The sequence below is a fragment of the Trachypithecus francoisi genome, unplaced genomic scaffold (assembly GCF_009764315.1).
Source record: "Trachypithecus francoisi isolate TF-2019V2 unplaced genomic scaffold, Tfra_2.0 Lachesis_group6, whole genome shotgun sequence".
Classification (NCBI taxonomy): Eukaryota; Metazoa; Chordata; class Mammalia; order Primates; family Cercopithecidae; genus Trachypithecus; species Trachypithecus francoisi.
This window is the reverse complement of record NW_022681471.1, coordinates 41,315,577-41,343,150: the sequence shown is the minus strand read 5'-3', so window position 1 is coordinate 41,343,150 and position 27,574 is coordinate 41,315,577. Positions and strand designations below refer to the sequence as shown.

Below are 27,574 nucleotides of genomic sequence, written 5' to 3'. Positions count from 1 at the left end.
ATGACACGCTGTTAGTTGGGCTTCTATGAACACAACTACAAGTAGTTCAGAAAAACTGGTGCTCTGAGAGTGGGAGAGGGGTAGGAGAAGAAGCTGTGGATGTAAGTGAGGACCAGATCCTGGAGGGCTTATCTATGCCATGCTAAGGGGTTTAAATTTAATTCTGAGGGCAATGGGGGAACATTGAAGCAGGGCAATGATATCAGATTTGTGTTTTAAAATATCACTCTAGCCACAAGAGGAATCGGGAAGAGAGGGAAAGAGACCAGCCAGGCTGTTGGAGTCATACAGGTGAGAAATGAGAGTGGCCTGGCTTAAGGGCCAGTAACAGCAATAAGAGAGGATAATGCAGAGGGACTATTTAGGGAGGAGAATTCATAGAACTAGACAACTAATCAGATGGTGAGAGGAAGAGCTGGAGAAGGTTGAGTTAGGAACCAAAAGAAGAGTTATTATTCTTGTTTTAGATGGGGAAAAGCAGTTAATTAGTTAGATAATTAGTTAATTAAATAATTAGGCTTGATTTTGAAAATATTTAGTGTGAGGGGTCTGTGAGGTACCTAAATAGAGGTGTTCAGTAGCCAGTTAACTACCTGGGGTTGGGGTGCAACACAGATGTCAGGGCTGGAGGTATATATGGAGAATCACTAGTGTCAATGGGGATTGAAATCATGCATGTGGATGAGATGACCCAAGGGAGAAGTATATTGATGAGAAGAGATGAGGACCTAGGACAGCTGCTAATATTCCCCATAGTATTTAAAGAACTAACAGAAAGAAGCACCTGCAAATGAGGCTGAGAAAGAAAACTGAGAAATGCAGAAATAGACTCTAGGAAAGAGTTGTATGAAAGAAGGTAGGGGAAATGTTAGCTTCAAGAAGTTCGTGGTCACAAATGTCAGTTTTGACTAAAGGTCCACACTTATAAGGACAGAAAAGTAGCCACTGGTCAAGGAGGAGGCTAATTTGTGACTTTAGGGGAGCCATTACACTGGTTTGAGGAGTGAGAGCTAAATAAATCTAGATTGACTTTTCAAAAAGTTTAACCTAAAGAAGGAAAAGCTGAGACTATAACAGCTGGAGAAGTAAGTGAAGAAGCGGAAGCATTTTAATTTTTAAGGACAACAGTGATCTCAGCATGTTTTTTAAGCCAAAAGAGAAGTGCCAGTAGAGACGGAGAGATTGAGGATACAAGAAGAAATAGAGCATAATTGGTGGATTCACTTTAGGTAGAAGGTGACAGGAGTGAGGCAGGAGAAGAGAAGAAGATGCTACTGATGGAGATAAATTCACAGGGGTGGGGGAGAAAGTGAAATCAAAGGAATTTTCAACTGAAATAAAGGAGTCCCTCCATTTATCTCAGTGAAGTAGAAGGAAGGTCACATGCTGAAAGTAAGGGAGGATGGGGTAGAGCTGAAGTTAGAGTGGAGTTCTGAATTTCTGGAATATTAGGTGTGGTGACTGGAAAAGGAAGTTGGCAAGGGGTGAGGAAACTATTGTCAAGCACCATTAATGACCCGACTATTATAAGCACCAACCAATCTGCATGGCTGTATGATTTCCCTCCAGCAACTCTTGGCAGCCTTGACATAGAAGTGGAGAGCTTTCATAGTTGGATTCTATTAGGGTAGGGTTTCATAGGACAATTATAACAAGAAGTCAAAGAGTGAAATTTTCCAGGACAGAAGCATAAGAGCAATTTACATCCTGGGCCATAGAGTCTCAGCCAGAAGAGAGCTGAGAAATTGGCTAAAAATGGAAGTGACTAGAATGATATTTGGAACACAAATCTGCTATTATTGTCCTGTTTCAATATTCCCCATTACCTTCTAGAAATTGAAGTCTTGTTGAGATCAAAGAACAAGTAAAATAGGAGTAAGCACTTGAAACAATTAGCGGGTTAGCCAGATGGGAAGCTGAGCTCAGAGAATGAGGTAACAAGGTTGAATATTGCAGAGAAAGGGTTATTCTGGATAATAAAAAGATTTGGGGCAACTATGGTTCTCCACTCTGGCTGCATATTATCTCTGGAGTTTTAAAAATTCATTTGCCCAGGTTCATCCCCAGAAATCCTGATATAGTAGGTTATTGGTGGGCTCTAGACATTGGTATTTTATGGAACTCTACAGGTTATTCTGATGTACAACCCTGCTTGAGAACCAATGGTTAAAAGATGGCCGTGGGAATGATTGCAGAAGTGGAAGGGAGGTAAAATTCATTAGAGTTGAGACAGATCAAGGATCCATAAGGAAAGGGTATGAAGGAGGTATCCATTAATATCCTGTTTCACACAGTGGTGGCAGCACAGAATGTAGGAAGGAAAACTGGGAGCCAAAGTCCTCAACGGCTAACAATGCACTTGGCCAGGAGAACTAGGTGGTGATAATCTCAAAAGAGAGGATTTTGTAGGCAAGTGTAGAAGTACGGATCTCGAATCGTTTTGAGTAAAAAAAGAGGAAGTCTGCCTTCTCCGTTCTCTCAGGCCTACAGGCTTGGGATGAGAAAGGGTGAGCAGCCTCCACCAGTCTTATCTAAGGAAGCGGCACCCTCATTGGATAGTAGGGTCTAAAGTCGTTGTTCTCAATCCCAGCTACGTAATAGAAATATCTGAGGAATTTTAAAAAACAAAGATGCCTAGGGCTACCCCAGACTAACTGAATGTGAATCTCTGGAGATGGCATCTCTGTCTCTTTTTTTAAGTTCTCAGATGAAAATGATGTACAGTGAAGTATGAAAACCTAAGGCAAGAGGTGAAGGAAGAGGTAGAAAATGTAGGAAAAAAAATGTTTCTGATAGGACAAACTCTTGCTGGCAAAAGAACTGCAGAACACTGGGGTGGGCATATAAAAGATGATAGCTGACTAGAGGGGCTTCTCATTCTTTATGAAGTAGCAGAATAGAGAAAGATGTCAGGATGAGAGATTCTGGAGAAATTAGGTGGCCCTAAGAATTACAACTGGAACTCCCAGTAGATCTCAAGGCCAAATGCTGTTTGCAGTTTGTGGTCCAGGCAGCAATTTGTAGCCTTGTTCTGAGTTCCAATAGAATATGGGAGATACACTTAGAAAGTGATACTTTTTTGGACTTCTGCTCTCTGCAAATGTCAACCCAGAGAGCTGACCAGGTTGAGCCTTAAGATAAATGACAAATGCTCACAGAATTTTGCAGGGTGATACAGACATTTTAGTGTATCTAAAAAAACAAAACAAAAACTGGTTCTCATCTAGGGTCTAGTTTATTGCTAAACACTTACTGAAAGCTAGAGCTTTTTTTTTTTTTTTTTTTTTTTTGATGCCACTGGTTAATAAATAGTTTAACTGTTGAAAACTTTGGTTCTGGAGACAATGTGGGGATGTAGATTCAAATCCTGGCTCTGATATTTGCCACCTGTGTAACCCTGGGTATATGATTTAACCCTATCAAGTCTCACTTTTCTCATCTATAAAACAAGAATAAGACCTACCTCATAAGACTGTTGTGGAGATTAAATGAGATAGCTTCAGACACTTGGCACATGGTGAGTGTCCATTCATGATAGCTATTAAGTATGCAGGTACAAACTAGTTGCAGGGGAATGTGAGAATAAATAAATTACACTCTTTACTGTCAATTATCTCAAATTTTATATAGAGAGGTAGATATGTAAAAAATAATCCTATGCTGATGGTACCAAGCTCAAAGTATACACTGAGTAGTTCTATGGGAGCATGAAAGGACAGGCATTTAACTTTGTCTGCAAAGAGGAGATAGCAAAAGACTTGCCAAAGGAGAAAAAGCCCAAGAGTGAGTCTTTAAGAGTAAGGACTAATAGGAGTGATCCACATAAATTTGGGGGAAAGGGTAAGAAGTAAGACTTTCCAGGCCTAGGTATGGCATGTATAAAAGCTTGGAGGTATGAGAAAGCCTGGCAGCTTAGGAAGCATTGAATGTGTATAAGTGGTAGGGCCCATGGCAAGAATAGAGAGGCTGGAGTGGTAAACTAGGAACATATCATGCAGGCCCTTGGATATCATGCTAAGAAACATGAACTTTTAACTTATGGGTAATAGGGGACAGCATTTAAGCATCTTAAAGGCAAGAATGTTACTCAGGAGGCTGAGGCAGGAGAATCACTTGAACCCAGGAGGCAGAGTTTGCAGTGAGCCGAGATCATGCCGCTGCACTCCAGCCTGGGCAACAGAGCGAGACTCTGTCAAACAAATAAACAACAACAACAACAACAACACACACACACACACACAAAATACAAGAATGTGATCTAGCCACAGAGTAGAGAAATAAATGGAAGTGGATAAAATTGGAGGCAGTGATGCTAAGTGAGAAGTGCTGATGCCTTGGACTAAGATAATTATTTGTGGGGATGAAGATTCAAGATTCAAGACCAGTTTAGGAGATAGAATATATAAAACCTGATGATCAATTAGCATAGAAATAAAGAAGGAGTGAAAGATGACTCCCAGATTCTTGGTTTGGGCAGCTGGGCCACTGCTGGATTACTCAGGAGCCAGAGAGAGCATTTGTATATGGCATCTAGTAAATCAGAAGTACCCAAAATGTGGAAACAGTTTAATTTTGAATATATAGCTTAAAAAAAGACTGAATCACCATAGGAACATCAGAACTTTTTCACTTCCTTAATTGTTTATGCCTTAGTATTGTTTTTATTTGAATTGCATATTGGAGGGGAGGATCATAATTTTTTTTTCATTGCTCAGAGCTGCCTAAAGGAGGAGGAGCCTAAGGCCTTGCTTCTTCTTTAATCTGTGTGGTTAGTGGTATCATTTCACTGAGATAGGGAACACCAGAAGAGGAGCAAACTTGGGCTTCCTGCCTTTGTTATGTTTAGCCCTGAGTCAAGAAAATTGCATAGCTAGGCTGATAAGGGATTGGCAGTCAGGTGGCCTTCTAGGAAAACACCATTAAGCCAATTCTGCATATAACTCGGCCCAAGTGGAGTGTTTAGTCAATTTGCTACTAATAGAAAAGTTGGGAAAGTTTATTTGCTGACAAGAGGGGCCATGAATTCAAGTTGATATAAGGTTTGGAGGTACAGATTAAGGTAGGAGCTCTTAGCTTGGAGTCCAGGGGAATTATGAATCTGTGAAAGTATATGTATATAGTACATTTTTATGGGCAGAAGTTCCATAGCTTTCTTCAGATTTTTCAGAAGATTGACCCCAAAAAGCTTACCAAGAGCTAGTTACTGTGAAGTGAATGAAACTGCTCCTTCAGAGTTCCTGACTTGCCTGGAACCCTTCCAGGGCCCTGGGAGGGGCCCTGGTACATTTGTATTTGTAATTTTACAATGTTTTTTACTTAAAGGGAACCTTCCTCTGAAGTTACATAAAGTATTTGGTCCCCCAACATGTGGATCCACCCCTGCCAACCACAGATTAGGGAATTACCTGAGTTAGTATTTGGGAGTGGAGGCAATCCAATAGAGAAAGAAATGCAGAAGGCCAAAAACTGAACTAACAAAGTCAAAAGCAATGACAATCAAAGAAAGAATGGTCACTGAGAAAGGAGGAATGCCAGGCCACATTGTCAAGGAAGTAGAAAGAGAAGTAGCTAGCCATGGCCAGCATGGATGGGACATCATGAAAGAGAAAAAGTAAGAAAATGATTACAGGAGTGGCGAGGACACCTTCAATGGAGTGATGCGACCAGAGTGCCTTTCTGAACAAGTAAAACATGGTAGTTGAACAAGTATAAATGTTAGCTATAGTTCACAAACATGCAAGGGAAGTAGGAGTACCAACAGAAAGCTCTAAACTTCACTATTGAGTTAGAATAATATTCATGAATAATGTAGGCTCACTATAAAAATGGAATCTGTACTGAGGGTAAGTTATATGGCATTTATGGATTTTTTTCAAAATGAGTCCTAAATGTGCTCCATGGCCAGGCAAAGATCTTGGGTGACTCTTGTTCCCCTGCTGCCAACCTTTATTTCCTGATCCTGTATATTTCCTCACACTACTTCAGTTTTCATATTTCTGCCCCATATCTCTGTCTTGTGGCTGGAGATAAGGAACAGTGAGAGAGAGTAGAATGAGACAAGAAGTCATAAGAATAGCCTTTGAACATGAAAAGTTTTGAATTTAAGATTTATCACGGGTAACCCACAAAACCACTAATCCATATATGGTTGAGTGTTGTCTGTAATTCAGGCCAAGGCAACATCTATTTGAACCAGAATGTTCTAAATTGACCACCCTGGCAATTCTGAAGCTGATTGGTTTTAACTGAGTAAACCTGGTTCATGCTGACTTGCCCTGTATTTGGAGGGTGAGTACTATTTGTTTTCAGTGTGAAATGTAGCCTCACCAGAGATACATGCTCAGATATGCAAATAAGTGTGTTATGGAAGCTGCTAGATGCCATTTTAGAGTGTTTCCGCAGTGACTTCCTCCTGGGAACTATTTCCAGATAGACTATAGTTCTCAACTTAGTTTATTCAGTGATTATATCTTTTTAGGCTTTTAAATTATGAGCTACTGATACATTTATTTATAATTGTGTAACTATGAAAAATCTGCTACTTGAAAAAGACAGTAATTTTTGAATGGCTGATATGATAAAATATAATGGAAACATGGAAAAATAACTACAAACTAGAAAAAACTAAACCAAGGAATGGCTTTAAGTTTTCTGAAAACTAAATAAAATTAATTCAGTAAAAAAAAAAGCAGCAATTTGTAGCTTTTTACTAGCAAAGTGCTGGGTAGGAAATGATTGAAATATTTTTGATAATAAAAAAGGTTTGTAACAGAATTGATTTGCAGTGATATTCTTGTTAATAGAAGAGTCTATTAAGATATGGTTAATAATATAAACATGTTAAATTAAATAAGTACCAACCACTTGATTATTAGCTATTGTTAACATAGAAACAATTCACAATATCTTTATCAAAAGCTAAAGTGGTTTTCTTTTCTATTCGTTCTTTCTAATAGTATGCCTTAGCTTGACTTGTGTATGATGAATTTCTTCCTTAGTAAGTGGTTTTTGATTCAACAAAACCAGTTAAGCACAATATCCCTAGATACCTCCTGGTTACACTGGTAAAAGGCAGAAATCAGTTTGAATGAGAGAATTGTTTCAAATGAGTTTTGGAAATTTTGAATTATTTGGACATAACATTTGTCATCATACTCTTAGCTACTTCTGCAAATAATTAGATTTTCTGGAGTTAAGTGTTGTTAAAATTGTGTTGGAATCAATTGTCTTTCAACTTCGTAATTCTTTTGATGAACCTAATTGTACAACTTGTGGATGCCAAAACTATACCCCAAATAAATACATGTTAACATTTTGCCTTTAGCCAATAAGAAGAAGGAGAAAGAGCGCCCAGAGATCTCTCTTCCTTCAGACTTTGAGCATACGATTCATGTGGGGTTTGATGCAGTCACCGGGGAATTCACTGTAAGTAAGCTCCTTGTTTTGTTTTGTAAGCCACGAAAGAATTCCCTTGTGAAAATAGGTTTCAAGCAATAATTGCCATGTCCCAAAATGTCAGACTTAATATTTTTGATGGTTCCAAATAAGATGGCCATTGCCTAGGCAATCATAGATGGAAATAGAGGATGGCAACAGCATTGATCGAATTATTTTGTCCATCTTTTAAAAAAGTTTGATCACTGTATAGTCTCAACTTGGTTGAAAATATTAACTAACCATGGCACAGAAATTGTACTCCTGGCAGAGAGACACTGCCTGGGCTTTTTCTTTATCAAGTGAACTGAATCAGAGAATCATCTACTCACCTTGGCCAGTGAACATAATCCATAAAAATATTTCAGGCTTTACATTAAAACCTAGAATACCCAGCTCAGTTAACTACACTAACCAAGAATCTCTATGGAACTGATCTGCTTTTCCCTTTGATTTCAAGAACGTAGATTATTTTATAATTTTTAGTAGGTACATTTTGCAGATATTCAAAAAACAAACCTTATATTTCAAGAAGAAATTTTGATGGATATATCATGTATGTTCTAGTAGTTATGTGCATCTCTCCTCTCTCTCTAGATATCTCTCTCTAGCGATGTTATGCAATCCATAGTAAATACCGATGAGAATTCTCTAGATAGACCATAGCTATAGATCAAGACTTTTGCTGAATATTTGTAGTGCTCAAACAGCACAAGATCTCAGATCTATGAAATTTTATACTTTTTTTAAAAAAAGAACTGGTAACTTTTTTTTTTTTTTAGATCAATGAGGGAAAAGATGTGGCTATGGCTAGAAATATGTCCCCAGGAAGGTCAACTACTTTTTTCCATGCTATTAATGAACTCCATCAAAATGTACATTCTAAAATAAGGAGTAATTTTGAGGGCATTTCAAGAAAAATCTTTGATAGAGCCATCACCATCAATTCCTGTGCTGTTAAACCAGAGAGAAATTTACATATTAAGTAGTTGAGTTTTTTGTTTCATAACATAGTAGTGAATAGACTGTGTTATATGATTAAGTGGAAAAAAAGAAGGAACAAATTAATCTATGTGGAGAAGCAAACAATGTTGCTGAATTGACAGTCAAATTATCTTATTTTTTCATTCTGGAAGTAAGTGATATGAGAATGGAAATGGAAACAGTAAACACCTTGGCCTCGTAAAGTGGTGTGAGCTGATTATTTCTGTGTTCTCAGTAGCAAGCAGAGGAGAACGTTAAGAAATATTTACACATAAAGTGGAGATAGGTAAGATTTAACCAATTCATCATTAAAGTCAGAGACATTACTCAAATGGCTTTGAGTTTGAACCTAGTCTTTACTATATTTGCAGAATATTCTCTTAGCCACACTTAGATACTCCAGCCTTGCTATTACCACTACCACCACCATCATCACCACCAAAAAAAAATAATTTGTATAACCTGAAAAACTTATATTTTTAAAAATTATACAAATATTTTAACTATTTTTGCTGACACTTGAAACAAGAAAATCCCTTAAACTTTATAAAGGTTTTGCCTAATAACTCTTCCCTTTTTTATTAATTTTTCCAGCTTTGACATTTTAATGTTCTCTGTGCTTTTCCTCATTTAAACTACTCTTGTGTTTTATTGTTGTCATTCATTGTTTTTCTTTTTTTTCTTCCTTTTTGTTTTCTGATGTGAACATTTTCTCATCCAGTTATCCCATGTGACATTCTAGTTGCTTTCCAATATTTTATTCTTTCCACTTTTCAAACTTACTTGTCATCTTATTATACAGTATCTCTCTCTCTAGCTCTTTCATTTATCTTTCTGGATTCTGAATGGAAATGAAAGAAAGTAAATCACCACCATCTTGCTAACTGCAGCACCAGTCATTTTCATTTTGCTGTCAATTAGAACCCAAAGAACCCAAAGTGATAGGTTATCTTTCCAATGATGAAAAACAGTTGGATACAGCCAACCCATATGAAACAAATACCCCTCTCCCCACTAAAAATATCCCCAATTTGAAATAAGATAGCTGTTTGGAAATATTCCATTGTTATGAATCCATTGAATATATAGATAGACATAAGCTAAATTTGGTAAATGGAAGTACTTTATTGTCATCTTGGTGATCTTTTGTAACTACTTGTTCATACATTATTTTTAAAGATGCCAAATTCTGCCCTTTTTGGTACTTTTTTAACCTGTGATTTACATTTACTATATTATTATGTTTATTAATTTAAATATGCCAAATTATAAAAAGCTTTTAAGAAAGTGTTTTTATTGGTAGGGTTAGAATTGGGTCCTAATTGTCAACGCACCACTAATTTATTGCGTGTTGGGAGGGGATCATATTGTTAAGTTTGATTATCATGGTTGTTTAGGTTGAATTTTGTGCAATTTGCTGAACTATCTAATCCAGTTGTCTTACAAGGGCTTGTTATTTTGAATATTTGGACACTGATTTGCTGTGTTGCTTGGTGATTGCTCTCTGGCTAATTGGCCCATACGACCTTGTTTGTATACCTGGTCATACACTTGGACCCTGAAGCTAAACATAGGTTGGGAGGTGAGATTTTTGGTATTCAATGATTACAGGTCCTTACCCTTTATATTGCCATTTTTGTCCCAAATACTTCAGAACTCCCCTTTCCAGACCTCTAGACCTGTGATGGTCGCTTCAAGTCAATCAGAGGGAAAAATGGTATGAGTGATATAAATTATCATTTCTTATGATAAGATAAATGCTTGGCCTGTTATATCATGCTGCCATTCTCCTGGGCTACACTGGACAACCCCCAGCTTGATGTACTTCTAGTTGGTATCATATACACAGTCAGGCATTGATATGTGCTCCTGCTTCTGATGCTCAAACTCCTAGGTCTTCATTAGCTGTCTGACTTTTGGGATTAGTTTCTCAATGTGGCATAATGAGATGGCTTTATGACTATGTGCCTTTGTGGCATACATTCAAACTTGAATGTCAGGTTTTATTGATAATTGGGTTTGTCTCAACTTAGAAAAAAGAAATGTCAGCAGTGTAGTCAAAATTATGTCAGCAGTATAGTCATGTGGTAAGTATAGTTGTCTGGAGGATTTTTTGCTATTGACAGCACTTTTTCCTGCTGTCTAGTGATCATAAGACTACCACAAAAGCTTAGAAGTGCCATGGGAATGTATAATAACTGCAAATATTCTAATGACTATAGTAATGATTATGCCAGTAATGTCTGCTCTAGTGCTTATGTGCAATGCATACCTCAATTTGTAACACTTAATAACTCCTTTGGCCATTACGGTATTAACCAAATGCTATTAATTGCACTTAGAATCAGAACTGGGATAATGCATGGGCTCCTGAGTTCAAATTTTTGGCTTAAGGCTTTAGCATCTAGCCGTGTGAAAAATGCATGTAAAAGTGTCATTTCACTGTGCTTGGAGTAACCCCAAATACCAGGAATCAAGGACATATATCCAAAATCAAGCCAGTTGGGTCAAGCATGTTTCTGTAGCATTTGAGGGATCTTTATTTAGGCAAAGCTGTTATATCTTGTCTTATATCTTGTCTTATTTTGTGGAAGTGGGATTTTAGAACTGCAGTACTAAAATGGAAATTATATATATATGGTTTGAAATGGAGTGGTTTCCCTTTCCCTAGTCTAATATCTAAGAAACTTAAAATATAGAGTCTGGCTGTGTGGGAATGTTCTTTATCTAGTTTTCTCTAAGCCAGCCATGACTTTAGCTACAAAGTGAAAAAGAATCACATCAATGAGAGTAAAATTCAGTGTTTCCATACAGCCATCCTTTGAATTTTAGCCACATACACACTTTTGAAACTAAAATTGGTTAACCAGAATTGGGAACTGAAATTTGTAAGTTTATCACATGGCCATTGGCTACCTGTGATCACCCAATTATAAAAACAACTTACAAACTATTGTCAAAGCTTTTCATGATGCCATCCTTCTTGCCTCCAAATTCATATTTCTGCCTTTTAATAATTTCTCCAATCATTTAATGGTAATTCTTATTAATACATATTTATGGAGGAAGCATCTTGCCAAAAGTGGGATTATACATCCAAACTTTGGAACATTGTCATTTTCTCTGTTCTCTTAAATCTGTTGTCCTGTAGCCTGTCCTGTCCCTGATTTAGTTAAAACCTCCCTATTTTCATAACCGCCCCACTTTAGAAGGGACTCCCCCCATTCAGACCCATTGATTTCATCTCCTCCCACCTTCTAAGTTGTCCCACATTCTGTTTTAACTTTCTTTTCTTTCTTTATTTACGTCCATTACAGCCAGATCTCTATGGCTCACAGATGTGCCCAGGGAAGCTCCCAGAGGTGCGTCACAGGCCCAAAAGAAGCTTGCATCAAAGTGCTTCTTTGAGATGTCATAGCACTGCAGCAGCAGGTTCATGTGTGTGCAGTAGAGTTGTTGCTTGGCTTATCTCACTTTTTTTGTTGTCATTCCCAAACTCTGGAGGCCCACGTCACACATTGTTTTGCCGAGACTTCATAGGACAAAGCCACATAAATTGTGTCTGGATGCACTTCAGGAATAGTGTGTCTGTTTCTCTCTCCAAGTTTCTCTTGGAGGTTGGATAATTATGAAATTGAGACTTCTGTAGGCTGAACATGTAGGAAAGAATGTTGAATGCTCAATGCAAAGCTAACCTCTAATTTTTGCAATTCTCCTTGGTTATATTTCCAAATACTCCCTCCTCTCTGCTCTAAATGCTTCAGATTATTATAAATTTTCACAAGGCTTTGGCATGGTTTTCATAGTCCCCAGGTTCTATGTGGCCTAAAAATGAAGTGAGGAGGAAGGGAGAGAGAGAGGAGAGGAGAAGGAGAGCATGCCCTGGAGAAAGCTGCAGGGAAAATGCCCAAAGCAGCATTAATGTTACTGTTTAGCATCTCAGTGGTTCTTGCTCCTCCACAATTCTATTTTTTTCTCCTACTGACCTGACTTTATAGTAAAGCTCTAGACCCAAAAAATTACATTTTGTAATCACGAAGTATAACCTGACCAAGGGTGATCCTTTCCTTTTATTCTAAAATATATTCTGATTACAACATGACCAGAAACAGCTTATGTTATTCCAGTCATAAAACCCATTGATCTGCACTTTACTATGCTGTGCACAAATTTAGAGAAGTCTTGCTATGTCTGCCCTGAGTCGCCAGAAAAAAAATAAGCTAAGCCGTAAACATCATTTCATGGATGAGCAGAGTCAATATGGAGGTGATTTTCATGCGCTTTTTTTTTTTTTCTATCACAGTCATACTCCCACCCACCCTTTTTAAGTTGGATCCTAGTTTTACCTATGTGTTTTAATTAGAGAAGAGAATGATTGCATTATTAAGTTACTAACTTTAAATCTAGAATGTAACTTCAGTTTCCCAAGTGTAATCCTACAGGTAGCATGGGCTTCTTGGTGAAGAACTTTACTGGAACGTAAAAGTGCTGCTGCAGAATGTTCTGAGCCACCATTCTTTCCCTTTGGTTGTCCACAGGGAATTCCCGAGCAATGGGCACGATTACTCCAAACCTCCAACATAACAAAATTGGAACAGAAGAAGAACCCCCAAGCTGTTCTAGATGTTCTCAAATTCTATGATTCCAAAGAAACAGTCAACAACCAGAAATACATGAGCTTTACATCAGGAGGTAAGAGGAAGTCTGTGGTATCAAAGGTGAAAAAGTAATTTCAATCTCAGAGCGTCATGTTGAGAACAAAATGTCTGTGGGATATTTGAAGTCAGTTCTAGTACCTTCTTCAAATGGCATCAACATAAGGAAACCAAAAAATGAGTCGGAATTTGAGGTTGATGTTAAGTTATATAACTCAAGTATTTTTAGAATCAAAATAAGGTAATTATTTAGTGAAGTAGTAGTTGTGAGCTTGAATTGGTAGTGACAATTGTTGTCTCTTTACTGTCATAAAGACACTCAGTCATTTATCGGGCTTTGTGATGTGTTCGTTAAGTAAGAGTTGTATGCATGAAACCATGGTCTCTGGAAATTTATTTTGTCCCTTAGATTCGTTGATTTGCAGCATGATGACACAGCACACGTTTTGTTTGGTGTCAGGTTATTTTGATAAGACCCCCAAATCAGACTGAAAAGAGAAAACCATATCTCACTATGTTTAGAAATTGAAATATCCATGTTATTGCCAAATCTTGACCTCATTTGCTAGTGTGTAGATTTAGTCTTTGTTTAGAGCTTTGATGTTCAAATTTGCACTATAAGCAACTGTACTGGTCTATTTTCATGCTGCTGGTAAAGACATGTCCAAGACTGGGAAGAAAAAGAGGTTTAATTGGACTTACAGTTCCACATGACTGGGGAGACCTCAGAATCATGGTGGGAAGTGAAAGACACTTCTTACATGACAGCAGCAAGAGAATATGAGAAGGAAAAAAAAGTGAAGAACCCCGATAAACCCATCAGATCTCATGAGACTTATTCAGTTTCATGAAAATATCATGGGAAAGACCAGCCCTCATGATTCAATTACTTCTCCCTGGGCCCCTCCCACAACATGTGGGAATTCTGGGATATACAATTCAAGTTGAGATTTGGGTGGGGACACAGCCAAACCATATCATTTCGCCCCTGGCCCCTCCGAATCTCATGCCCTCACATTTCAAAACCAATCATGCCTTCCCAACAGTCCCCCAAAGTCTTAACTCATTTCAGCATTAACCCAAAAGTCCACAGTCCAAAGTCTCATCTTAGACAAAGCAAGTCCCTTTTGCCTATGAGCCTGTAAAATCAAAAGCAAGCTCGTTACTTCCTAGATACAATAGGGGTACAGGCATTTGGTGAATACAGCCATTCCAAATGGGAGAAATTGGCGAAAACAAAGGGATTACAGGGCCCATGCTAGTCCAAAATCCAGCGGGGCAGTCAAATCTTAGAGCTCCAAAATGATCTCCTTTGACTCCAGGTCTGACATCTAGGTAATGCTGATGCAAGTGGCAGATTCCCATGGTCTTGGGCAGCTCCACCCCTGTGACTTTGCAGGTTCCAGCCTCCCTCCCAGCTGCTTTCACAGGGTGCTCTTGAGTGTCTGCGGCTTTGCCAGGTGCATGGTGTAAGCTGTCAGTGAATCTACCATTCTGGGGTCTGGAAAATGGTGGCCCTCTTCTCACAGCTCCACTAGGCAGTGCCCTAGTAGGGACTCTCTGTGTGGGCTCTGACCCCATATTTCCCTTTCGCACTGCCCTAGCAGAGGTTCTCCATGAGGGCCCCAACCCTGCAGTAAACTTTTGCCTGAGCATCCAGGCATTTCCATACATCTTCTGAAATCTAGGTGTGTGTTCCCAAACCTCAACTCTTGACTTCTGTGCATGTGCAGGCTCAACATCACGTGGAAGCTGCCAAGGCTTGGGGATTTCACCCTCTGAAATCACAGCCTGAGCTGTATGTTGGCCCCTTTCAGATAAAGCTGGATTAGCTGGGACACAGGGCACCAAGCCCCTAAGCTATACACAGTACAGGGACCCTGGAGCTGGCCCACAAACCACTTTTTCCTCCTGGACCTATGGGCCTGTAATGGGAGGGGCTGCCGTGAAGTTCTCTGACATGGCCTGGAGACATTTTCCCCATGGTCTTGGGGATTAACATTAGGCTCCTTGCTACTTATGCAAATTTCTGCAGCTGGCTTGAATTTCTTCCCAGAAAATGAGTTTTTATTTTCTATCACATAGTCGGGCTGCACATTTTCCAAACTTTTATGCTCTGTTTCCCTTATAAAACTGAATGCCTTTAACAGTACCCAAGTTACTTCTTGAATGCTTTGCTACTTAGAAATTTATTCCACCAGATACCCTAAATCATCTCTCTCAAGTTCAAAGTTCCACAAATCTCTAGGGCAGGGGCAAAATGCCTCCAGTGTCTTTGCTAAAACATAACAAGAGTCACCTTTGCTCCAGTTCCCAAAAGTTCCTCATCTCCATCTGAGACTACCTCAGCCTGAATTTTATTGTCCATATTACTATCAGCATTTTGGACAAAGTCATTCAACAAATCTCTATGAAGTTCCAAATTCCCCACATTTTCCTGTCTTCTTCTGAGCCCTTTCAAACTGTTCAAATCTCTGCCTGTTACCCAGTTCCAAAGTCACTTCCACATTATTGGGTGTCTTTTTAGCAATGCCCCACTCTACTGGTACCAATTTACTGTATTAGTCCATTTTCATGCTGCTGATAAAGACATACCTAAGACTGGGAATAAAAAGAGGTTTAATTGGACTTACAGTTCCACATGGCTGGGAAGGCCTCAGAATCATGGTGGGAGGCAAAAGGCATTTCTTACATGGCAGCAGCAAGAGAAAATGAGAAAGAATCAAAAGCAGAAACCCGTGATAAACCCATCAGATCTTGTGAGACTTATTCACTATCACGAGAGTAGCATGGGAAAGACCGGCCCCCATGATTCAATTACCTCCCACTGGGTCCCTCCCACAACACTTGGGAATTCTGGGAGATAGAATTCAAGTTGAGATTTGGGTGGGGAAACAGGCAAGCCATATCAGCAGCTGAAATATATATACCAAATAATACTTTCACATTTTGAGATAGATGATTTGAGTTCTCTCTCTACAATAATTTATTAACTTATTATTTAACATCTAAAGAATGAAGGGAATATTATCATTAGTACTCCAGCTATAAAGAGCCCCTACCTCTTGGCACTGGATTTAGTATAAGCAGGCTTTAAGTTTCTTTGAGAATGATCCAAGGATACCCTTGGAAGGGGAAGAGTGTCTGATTTGGCCATATCAAATATCAAGGCCCAAACTGCTAAACTGGACTTTCTTAAAATGAGAAGATTGCTTAACTGCTGTTATTCAGTGTTGAAAACCTACAAAGAAAGCCATCAAGGAAAACTTTTTACTGTATTTAAGCTTCCACATAGAATAAAATATCTAAGAGATCCTGGTGACATATCAAAAAATGTTTCATGTGAGAAAATCAAGAGCTGTGCTCCAAGTTAGACCCATAGGCAACCAGAACTGAAAATATATTCAAGAAATCATTTCACTGTAACCATGAATACACTTTAGAGTATCAGAGTTTGTTCTTTACTCCAAATAGCTGTTGCTGTTTAACACTTAGTTTTATATGCCAAATTTCTCTCAACTTACAAAGATGAAATCCTGACAACTATATTAAAACTGTACAGTTGTACTGTACTGAGGGCTGAGTGTACCTCATCATAGGTTTTCTGAATGCTTTGGTATTGGGACCGACTAATTGCACAGGAGGAGAAGAGGAGGAGAAGATGGAGATAGCACAGGAAAGTGGAAAGAAGGAATGGAAAGGAGGTAGGGAGAGAGGAAAGTGGGAAAAATCCTAGATGTAGAGTAGTTCCCCACTTACTCATGTGGAATATGCTCTAAGACCTCCAGTGGATGCGTGGAACCATGGATAGTACTGAACCTTATGTATACCATGTTTTTTTTCTATACCTGCTTACCTATGATAAAGTTATAAATTAAGCACGGTAAGAGATAAACAACAATAACTAATAATAAAATAGAACAATTATAACAATATGCCAGCATCACTACTTTTGCTCTTTGGGGCCATTATGAAGTAAAATAAGGGGTACATGACTACAGGCACTGTGATAGCTCCACAGTTGTTCTGATAACCAAACTGGCTATTAAGTGACTAGTAGGCTGGTAGTGTAAACAGAGTGGGTACACTGGACAAAGGGATGATTCACGTTTCAGGTGGAATGGAGCAGGACAGCATGATATTTTATCATACTCAGAATGGCATGCAGTTTGAAACTCATGAATTAGTTATTTCTGCAATTTTTGATTTAATATTTTTGAATCACAGTTGACCACAGGTAGGTGAAACCACAAAAAGTGAAAATTCAGATAAGGGGGACTACTATAGACGTATAGAATCATATCAGTTAAGAGTAGGTAATCTTGTCATTCTTCCATATAAATGAGATTCACCAGAGGCCTTCATTAATGTCTGTAAAATGACCTAGTAAGAATATGGTGAGGATGTAATGGTGTGAGCTATTTTAAGAAAAGCTATGTCATTAGTCATAATATCTAGTTAATACTAAATTGGAACATTTCCTTCTAGTTGAAATCATGCAGTTTTTTCATTTTTATTTTTCTGGTGTGGTCTCTGAATGAAACAGTCTTTGTGAAACAAAAGTGACCTCTCTATTCTCACTTTACAGATAAAAGTGCACATGGATACATAGCAGCCCATCCTTCGGTAAGTGAAAAATTGAAAACTATGTCACATGTTGGGTGTTTCCAAAGATTCAAGAGAATATGACTGCATAGATCCAGGTTTTAGATATAGAGTCTTTTAAAAACAATTTTAAGGTATAATTCAGTTATATAAAATTCACCTATTTTCAGGTAAACAGTTCAATGAGTTTTGGTAAATATGTATACCTGTGCTACCATCACCACAATTGAGTTTTAGAACATGTTCATCACCCTAGTAAAATCCTTCGTACTGGCTTACAGTTAACTCCACTCACCCCACCCTAGTCACAGGCAAGAACTAATATAGATTCTGCCTTTATGGATTTGGCTTTCTGGACATTTCATGTAAATGAAATAATACAGCATGTGACTTTTGGGGATTGGCTTTTTTTACTCAGTTTAATTCTTTTAAGATTAATCCAAGTTATTGTGTATATCAATAATTTGTGTTCCTTTTTATCTGTGAGTATTCCACGGTATGATTGTACCACTGTTTGTTTAACCATTCATACATTGAAGGCTCTCTAGAAAATTTTCAGTTGCTAGCTATTACAAATAAAGCTACTGGGAACATTCTTGTACAGGGTTTTTATGTGAACAATGTTTCCGTTTCTCTTATGTGTAGAACTTTGAGAATAATAATCATGTTAATAAAAATTTCTCTGGACACCAACAGTGTACACTTACAATATAAACTGTAAGATAATTTTATTTTTATAAGTACTTAATCTTTCCTACAGCCCAATTAAGTAAGTCTCACCATTGTCCCCATTTTACAGATGAGGAAACTGAGGTTTTGAGAATTAAATAGCTTTTCTAAGGTTATAACAGTATAAGTTTTGTATGTCACTTGTTCCAACAAACTGAGGTACAGTGAGGGAAGTGACTTTGTCCAAAGTCACATAGATAATTTTTATCAGAGAAGTGACTAGAAAATAAGTAACCTAGTTGTTGAAAGTGCTATAGTATCTGAAAGAGTACAGATACTGTACTCTTGAACACATTAGACCGAAAATGATCTCAGATATTCTGATAGAAATTACTTCCTGCCTCATTTGCTTTTTTAGGGGTGAAATAATTTGCACTACTGAAAATCTCCTAACCATTTATTCAAACAGTCATGGTTGGCCAAGCTGATTCTTCTTCCTTTTATAGCAGACAAATGCCTTTGATAGTGGACAGATGTCTGCTTGACATCACCCTGGGTAGCCAGTATGACACCAGTAGATCTTCTTTAGTTGTAAAGAGTAAAGGTTCTGAAATGTTATGTCAGCTTCTCAAAAATTAAAAATGGTATTAACCATATGATCTAGCTATTCCACTTCTGGGTATATACCCATAATTGAACGGAGGATCTCTGAGAGATATTTATACACCCACGTTCATTGCAGCAATATTCACCGTAGGCAAATGGTGGAAGCAACCCAAGTGTCCATCAACAGATGAAGGGGTAAACAAAAGATGGTATGTATAAACAGTAGAATATTATTAAGCCTTAAAAAGAAGACAATTCTGACATATGTTACAACATGGATGAACCAGGAGAACATTATGCTAAGTGAAATAAGCCAGTCACAAAAGGGTATATACTGTATGATTCCACATATACGAGGTACCTAGAGGAGTCAAATTCATAGAGATCAGAAAGTAGAATACTAGTTGCCAGGAGCTGGGAGCAGGGGGAGTGGGGAGTTGTTTAATGGGTACAGAGTTTCAGTTTTACAAGATGAAAAGAGTTATGGAGATGAATGGCTTTGATCATTATACAACAATATCCTCAGCAGTACTGAAATGTATACCTAAAAATGGTTAAGATGATAAATTTTATGTTATATATATTTTACTACAATTAAGAATAAAATGAAAAAAGAAAGAGTCTAGGCTCTGGATGTAGGTATTTAATCTGATTTCGCTATTTACTAAGTATGTGACATTGGGAAAGTAGCTTAGCTTCTGTGAGCTTCTTTCCTCAGCTTTAAGAGGGAATAATAATAGTACTTACCTCCTAGGTCTTGTGTGAATATTAAATGTGATAATGCATATAAAGTACTTAGTATAGTACCTAGCACATAATATGTATTTATTAAATGTAAACTACTATTATTTTTACATGACAAAAGAGGAAAAACTCACTCTTTTCACACATGAAACTTGTACTTGCGCTTTGCTCAGATTCCCCAAAACAGAACAGAATATGGCCTTCTCATCTGACTGGCCATTTCCCCTTTTCTTCCATCTTTGCCATGATAGCTTCCTGGGCCACAATGAAAACAACATGTGAAGGGAGGCAATAGGAAAATAGGAAGGACAAAAATGACAACCCTCCATGATAACACATACTTTACCTCCTTTGATTTCATTAATATCATGCTTGTGCAATCTTGACTGGGTATTCTGGCCGGTTGGTCGGTTATTTGAAACACCAACTTTCTAGGATAGCCTGTGTATTGGTTTTTGTTTTCTCCTAAGATATTAACTGTTTCTTTTGAGATTGATTCTATTGGTTTTCCTTGTAGAATTAAAACGAAGTCTATATTATAGCTAAAATATTGCATTAAGTTAGAAAAAAATGATGATCTCACTGTCTGGAGATAAAACAAATAGATATTTACCTATTTAACATATATTTACCAACTGCCTCCTTATAAGCTCTAGGAAGTTTGACTATTAGGCTGGTAGGGAAAGGTAAACATGGACATAAAGAAGTACAATACAATATGGATAGTGGCCGAGTACAATGGCTCATGCCTGTAATCCCAGCACTGTGGGAGGTTGAGGTGGACAGATTGCTTGAGCCTAGGAGTTCAAGAGCAAACTGGGTAACATGGTAAAACCCTGTCTCTACAAATAATACAAAAATTAGCTGGGCATGTTGGTGCGCATCTGTAGTCCCAACTACTTTGGAGGCTGAGGTGGGAGGATCACTTGAGCCTTGGAGGTGGAGGCTGCAGTGAGCCTTGATTCTGTCACTGGACTCCAGCCTGAGTGACAGAGCAAAACCCTGTCTCAAAAAAAACCCCAACAATATGGATAGTATTACATGTCATAAAATATGTCGACATGCTATGAGATTTCAAAGAAAGTAGATTGCTTTAACTGGGGAGGAAAGGGAAGCAGGCCCTTGTCTCCAAGGGCTGAAGCTCAGTGTCTGGTACCAAATAGATACTTGGTATGTGTTTGTTGAATGTTAAGTTAGAAAATGCTTCATATAAAAGTTGGCATTTGAGCTAGATCTTAAAGGTCAGATGAGATTTCAATCTGTGAAGATGGGAAGGGCATTTTAAGTAAAAAGAAAAGCATAAGAAAGGGTATGTTGGTGAGTAGAGCAAGGAAACAAAGAATATGGGGTTGAATGAAGACTGAGATGCAAGAAAGGGAATCAGGAAATAAGTCTTAAAGGTTAAGGTGGAACCAAATCATACAGGCCCTTAAATGGTATTCCAAGGAATCTGGCTTTCCAGTATTCAGTGGGAAGCTTTTGAAGTGTTTTGGAGCAGGAAGGTTAAGTGATTAACACTTAGACCTTGGGAAGAGTAATCTGACAGCAAATGTCCAGAATGAATTAAGGACAAATGGTGAGACTGGATGAAGGGACACTAGTAGGGAGAATATTGCAAGCATCCAGGTAATCAGAGCCAGAAATGAGGTAGTAACAGCAGGAATGGGGAGATTACATTCAATTTCTAGAGGTATTTAGATTATTAATTGGATGTTGGAGGAGTGAGGTCAAAGATGAACGTAGGCTTAAACTGATAGCTGGTGGGTAAAAAGATAATGATGCTGTCTTTCAGGAGAAGCCGATTTCTGTGGGAAGATGCTGAGTTCCTTATTGGACAGTTTGAGTTTGAAGGGCTGGCAGGACTTTCAGGTGAAGATAATGGATTGATGGCTTGATGAAAGCTAGGTTTCTATTGATTGAATGAACTGAATTGGACCCCGACATTCTATTTGAATCACTTCAGTGGGACTCAGTTCCTTAGGAATGGATAACTGCACCTTATGTTTTCCTTATAGTTTTAGAAGAGAGTATGGTTCGCAATGTGTGTGTCTTTTTGCATCATAAAAACTCCCAATAGATCTGGCTGTCTACAAAATCTAATTTAATGGGTCTGACAAACCCTTGTAGACATAGCCTAAACTGATCACAAGTTTTGCATCCTTTAGTAGCCCGGGTGAGAAGTAAAACAGAAGCAATGTTGTATTCTCTAAATGTTTTAAACTCATGATTCTGTAATTAATATTGAACTCAGGGATAGATCTCATAACACCTGCTTTACTGCTTATTTGTGGTAGCTTCTTTGATATTAGTGTATTCAATTTCAAATACTGTTCAGGCCCTTACTCTTTAATTTGAGGCTAATTTTAAAATTTCATATTTTTATTGTACTGTTGAAAATAAAATGACATATTTAGAATCCTAAGTTAGTATTCCAAGTGGAAAGTAACAGCAATAATATGTCATTATTGTGTTGTCATATTGAATGTGCCATTATCTGTGCTTAGAGCAACTGGGTGTGCAGTTGACAGATTGCTCTTTTGTGATTTGCAGTACTGGTTAATTTTTTTTTAACGTAGTTTAATTGCTTTACTTCAGTGTGCATCAGAATTTCCTGGGGATTCTGTTAAATTGAGGATTCCAGGGCTCCACTTTCAGAGTAGATCTGGAGTAGAAACCTAAAATCTACATTCTAAACAATCACCAAAAGTGGCCCCCAAACAACATTTTATATTGTCTAAAGCCTCTAAGTTCCTTACCTCTAAGTTCTTTGGCCTTGAAAAATTAAGCTCAGAGAAAAGGGAATTTCCTAAGGTTCTCTACTGGTGTGTACATACTCTAGCTGGTGTATTCTCTAAAGCAATGTTCACAACTTGGAGTTGATGGGTGGACTTCAGATCTATGAACTGTTGAAGTTATATGTAAAAGCATGTGTCTACCTGTATTTTTCCAGGGAGATAGACCAAACCCTAAGAGTCTGGGACCCAACTCAGGTTAAGAACTACATTCCCGGCCAGGCGTGGTGGCTCACATCTGTAATCCCGGCACTTTGGGAGGCTGAGGCGGGTGGATCACCTGAGGTCAGGAGTTCGAGACCAGCCTGACCAACGTGGAGAAACCCCATCTCTACTAACAATACAAAATTAGCTGGGCATAATGGCGCATGCCTGTAAGCCCAGCTCCTTGGGAGGCTGAGGCAGGAGAATTGCTTGAACCCAGGAGGTGGAGGTTGCAGTGAACAGAGATCGTGCCATTGCATCCCAGCCTGGGCAACAATGGCGAAACTCCATCTCAAAAAGTAAAACAAAACAAAGAACTACATTCCCTGCCCCAATGTCTGGCAAAATTAGAGTGTCAAAAATATCTAATTTGATGACAAAAATATTCCTTACTTGTTATCCATCTATCTATATTTCTATAAGTTTAGAAGTTTTAGATACAGTAATTCTCAGCCTGGAATGAAGAGTATGGAAACATTGCACCATTGACTCCAAAAATGATCACCAGGAAAACCTCTAAGTAAAGCTATGTTTATTAAAATTACAGTGACATAAAAGCATTACTTTGATAAAGTCTTAGTGTCTTAAGAAGGGGATGTCAGAAGGGATTATTTATAGGGTGTTAGGGCTTAGACTGTTTGATTTTAAAGCAGGTCTTGCAAGGTGAGGAATGGGTTAACATTGTGCAGTGTTATGATAAAATAGCTTTGTATTGGTGAATATAGCAAAGGAAGGGGCTTGAAGCAAGTTTTAGTGAGCAAGCTGTTAGTCTCGATGAGCAAATTAGTTGGTTCATGGTATCTTCTAGAAACAAGTATTTCCTAAAGTAAGAAGCTATGTTATTTTTGCTTATTCTCAGTATTGTTTAACATAAGAACATTAAAGTATGTCTGTCTGGATATTGCCTAACACAGGGAAAATAAAATATGCCCAGTCCCAATACTGTTTACACGGTGACAGTAAAGTATGCCTAATCCCAGTATTTTTTAACACAGGGGCAGAAATTGTTAATTTCAGTTCTCAGTACCAAAGATTGGTATCCTTGGTGGATTGCTGGGGTTTTAACGCTCTCTGGCCCAACCATAATTCAAAACATACTGTCCACTCAATGCCATACATTCTTCCAAGTCAACCAACCAATATGGCAGGATAGTGTTTGGTCCAAAGTAAACAGAAATATCTGTCTTTTTCTTTTCCCACAAACCTTCAGGTTTTCTAATAGTCCCTTAAGTCTATCCTTGGAAATGGGGAATGGCTTCCATTGGAAATTAGCTGTGAAGATAGTAATGAGTGTTAATAGTCAGTGAAATCTTGCAGGTGGATCTTATCTAGTGAAGTATTAAGACTTGAAATGTGTAAGCTTGCCCCTTGCCCAGCAGGCATTGACTGGTCTTTGTACCAGTTTAAGGTTTGGACCAAGAAGACTAGACCTTGAATCATTCTTTTTGCCTCTAGGGCTGTTTTTAGAGCCTAATAGACTGTATATACTCTCACTTGTAGAGGTCAGATCATGCATTGCTTTAAACATGTTAAAGGGCCCCCATACTTCACTTTATATTTTTGCTATAAATTTTTGAAATTATTTTTGAAATATTAATTTTGAAATTATTTACTTACAAGTAACTTTTAAAATGTGTGATTAGGTATAATTTCTTGTTAAATCATTGTAAATATTCAAGAATTATTGCTAAATATGAAAATCTAACCTACAATTTATATTTAATATAATGAAATTTCTATAAATGCTAGACATAAGAGACTAGTTAAGGTGGCATATTGTTATACTCAACAGACATTTAATTAGACATTAATTAATTTTGACTTTATAGTTTTCTTCTGGCTTTTTGGAGCTGATGATTTATTTCTGATGGCAAACACTTTCATAGGCCCACGTAAAACTTATCAACCCTGGGCAAGGTTCATATTGCCTAATGGATAAAATAGCACCATTTGCCATATAAAAAAGTACTCAGCTTCCACCCTTCTACAAAGAAACAGTGATTAGGTACATTCCTGAACCCAGCTGGTATAAGATAGGGCAAAACTTTCTGGAACATAATATCAAAGCAAATTTCAATAACCCAAAGCCCATTTCTCCCTGTGCCCACTGAAGTCTCCTGAAGAATTAGTATTTTGCAAGAAGAAAGTAATTTTTTAAAAACCTGGAAACTTAATGTCTTTAACAGATGTTGCTATCCACATAACTATACAATGTAATAGCCCAGTTGTTATGGCTAAATTAAGAATCAATATAGAGCTCTGGAGGGGCGGAGCAAGATGGCCGAATAGGAACAGCTCCAGTCTCCAACTCCCAGCGCAAGCGACACAGAAGACTGGTGATTTCTGCATTTTCAACTGAGGTACTGGGGTCATCTCACTGGGGAGTGCCGGACAATTGGTGCTGGTCAGCTGCTGCAGCCCGACCAGTGAGAGCTGAAGCAGGGCGAGGCATTGCCTCACCTGGGAAGTGCAAGGGGGAAGGGAATCCCTTTTCCTAGCCAGGGGAACTGAGACACACAACACCTGGAAAATCGGGTAATCCCCACCCCAATACTGCACTTTAAGCAAACGGGCACACCAGGAGATTATACCCACACCTGGCCGGGAGGGTCCCACGGCCACGGAGCCTCCCTCATTGCTAGCACAGCAGTCTGCGATCTAACCGAAACAGCAGCAGCGAGGCTGGGGGAGGGGCGCCCGCCATTGCTGAGGCTTAAGTAGGTAAACAAAGCCGCTGGGAAGCTCGAACTGGGTGGAGCTCACAGCAGCTCAAGGAAACCTGCCTGTCTCTGTAGACTCCACCTCTGGGGACAGGGCACAGCTAAACAACAAAAGGGGAAGCAGCAGAGGCCTGTGCAGACGCGAACGACTCTGTCTGACAGCTTTGAAGAGAGCAGTGGATCTCCCAACACGGAGGTTGAGATCTGAGAACGGACAGACTGCCTGCTCAAGTGGGTCCCTGACCCCTGAGTAGCCTAACTGGGAGACATCCCCCACTAGGGGCAGTCTGACACCCCACACCTCACAGGGTGGAGTACACCCCTGAGAGGAAGCTTCCAAAGTAAGAATCAGACAGGTACACTCGCTGTTCAGCAATATTCTATCTTCTGCAACCTCTGCTGCTGATACCCAGGCAAACAGGGTCTGGAGTGGACCTCAAGCAATCTCCAACAGACCTACAGCTGAGGGTCCTGACTGTTAGAAGGAAAACTATCAAACAGGAAGAACACCTATACCAAAACCCCATCAGTACGTCACCATCATCAAAGACCAGAGGCAGATAAAACCACAAAGATGGGGAAGAAGCAGGGCAGAAAAGCTGGAAATTCAAAAATAAGAGCACATCTCCCCCTGCAAAGGAGCGCAGCTCATCGCCAGCAACGGATCAAAGCTGGTCAGATAATGACTTTGACGAGATGAGAGAAGAAGGCTTCAGTCCATCAAACTTCTCAGAGCTAAAGGAGGAATTACGTACCCAGCGCAAAGAAACTAAAAATCTTGAAAAAAGAGTGGAAGAATTGATAGCTAGAATAATTAATGCAGAGAAGGTCATAAATGAAATGACAGAGATGAAAACCATGACACGAGAAATACGTGACAAATCACAAGCTTCAGTAACCGACTCGATCAACTGGAAGAAAGAGTATCAGCGATTGAGGATCAAATGAATGAAATGAAGCGAGAAGAGAAACCAAAAGAAAAAAGAAGAAAAAGAAATGAACAAAGCCTGCAAGAAGTATGGGATTATGTAAAAAGACCAAATCTATGTCTGATTGGGGTGCCTGAAAGTGAGGGGGAAAATGGAACCAAGTTGGAAAACACTCTTCAGGATATCATCCAGGAGAACTTCCCCAACCTAGTAGGGCAGGCCAACATTCAAATTCAGGAAATACAGAGAACAGCACAAAGATACTCCTCGAGAAGAGCAACTCCAAGATACATAATTGCCAGATTCACCAAAGTTGAAATGAAGGAAAAAATCTTAAGGGCAGCCAGAGAGAAAGGTCGGGTTACCCACAAAGGGAAGCCCATCAGACTAACAGCAGACCTCTCGCAGAAACTCTACAAGCCAGAAGAGAGTGGGGGCCAATATTCAACGTTCTTAAAGAAAAGAATTTTCAACCCAGAATTTCATATCCAGCCAAACTAAGTTTCATCAGTGAAGGAGAAATAAAATCCTTTACAGATAAGCAAATGCTTAGAGATTTTGTCACCACCAGGCCTGCCTTACAAGAGACCCTGAAGGAAGCCCTAAACATGGAAAGGAACAACCGGTACCAGCCATTGCAAAAACATGCCAAAATGTAAAGACCATCGAGGCTAGGAAGAAACTGCATCAACTAACGAGCAAAATAACCAGTTAATATCATAATGGCAGGATCAAGTTCACACATAACAATATTAACCTTAAATGTTAATGGACTAAATGCTCCAATTAAAAGACACAGACTGGCAAACTGGATAAAGAGTCAAGACCCATCAGTCTGCTGTATTCAGGAGACCCATCTCACATGCAGAGACATACATAGGCTCAAAATAAAGGGATGGAGGAAGATCTACCAAGCAAATGGAGAACAAAAAAAAGCAGGGGTTGCAATCCTAGTCTCTGATAAAACAGACTTTAAACCATCAAAGATCAAAAGAGACAAAGAAGGCCATTACATAATGGTAAAGGGATCAATTCAACAGGAAGAGCTAACTATCCTAAATATATATGCACCCAATACAGGAGCACCCAAATTCATAAAGCAAGTCCTTAGAGACTTACAAAGAGACTTAGACTCCCATACAATAATAATGGGAGACTTCAACACTCCACTGTCAACATTAGACAGATCAACGAGACAGAAAGTTAACAAGGATATCCAGGAATTGAACTCA

The 27,574-nt window shown here is 38.7% G+C and overlaps 1 protein-coding gene across 2 annotated transcripts in view; it reads left to right on the top strand.

The window, feature by feature from the left end:
- The window catches only part of PAK3 (p21 (RAC1) activated kinase 3), a 137,539-nt gene that overhangs the window by 39,246 nt on the left and 70,719 nt on the right, over positions 1-27,574 (top strand). Inside the window, exons 7-9 of one of the 2 annotated variants that reach the window (XM_033201166.1) lie at positions 7,325-7,425; positions 12,957-13,110; positions 17,662-17,699. Coding sequence is in view for 1 of the 2 variants with exons in the window: in XM_033201167.1 (XP_033057058.1) it covers positions 7,325-7,425; positions 12,957-13,110; positions 17,662-17,703 (297 nt within the window). In the remaining variant the exon portion in view is untranslated. Of the gene's footprint in view, positions 1-7,324; positions 7,426-12,956; positions 13,111-17,661; positions 17,704-27,574 lie in introns of both variants that reach the window. The other variant, XM_033201167.1, reaches the window with a different exon arrangement.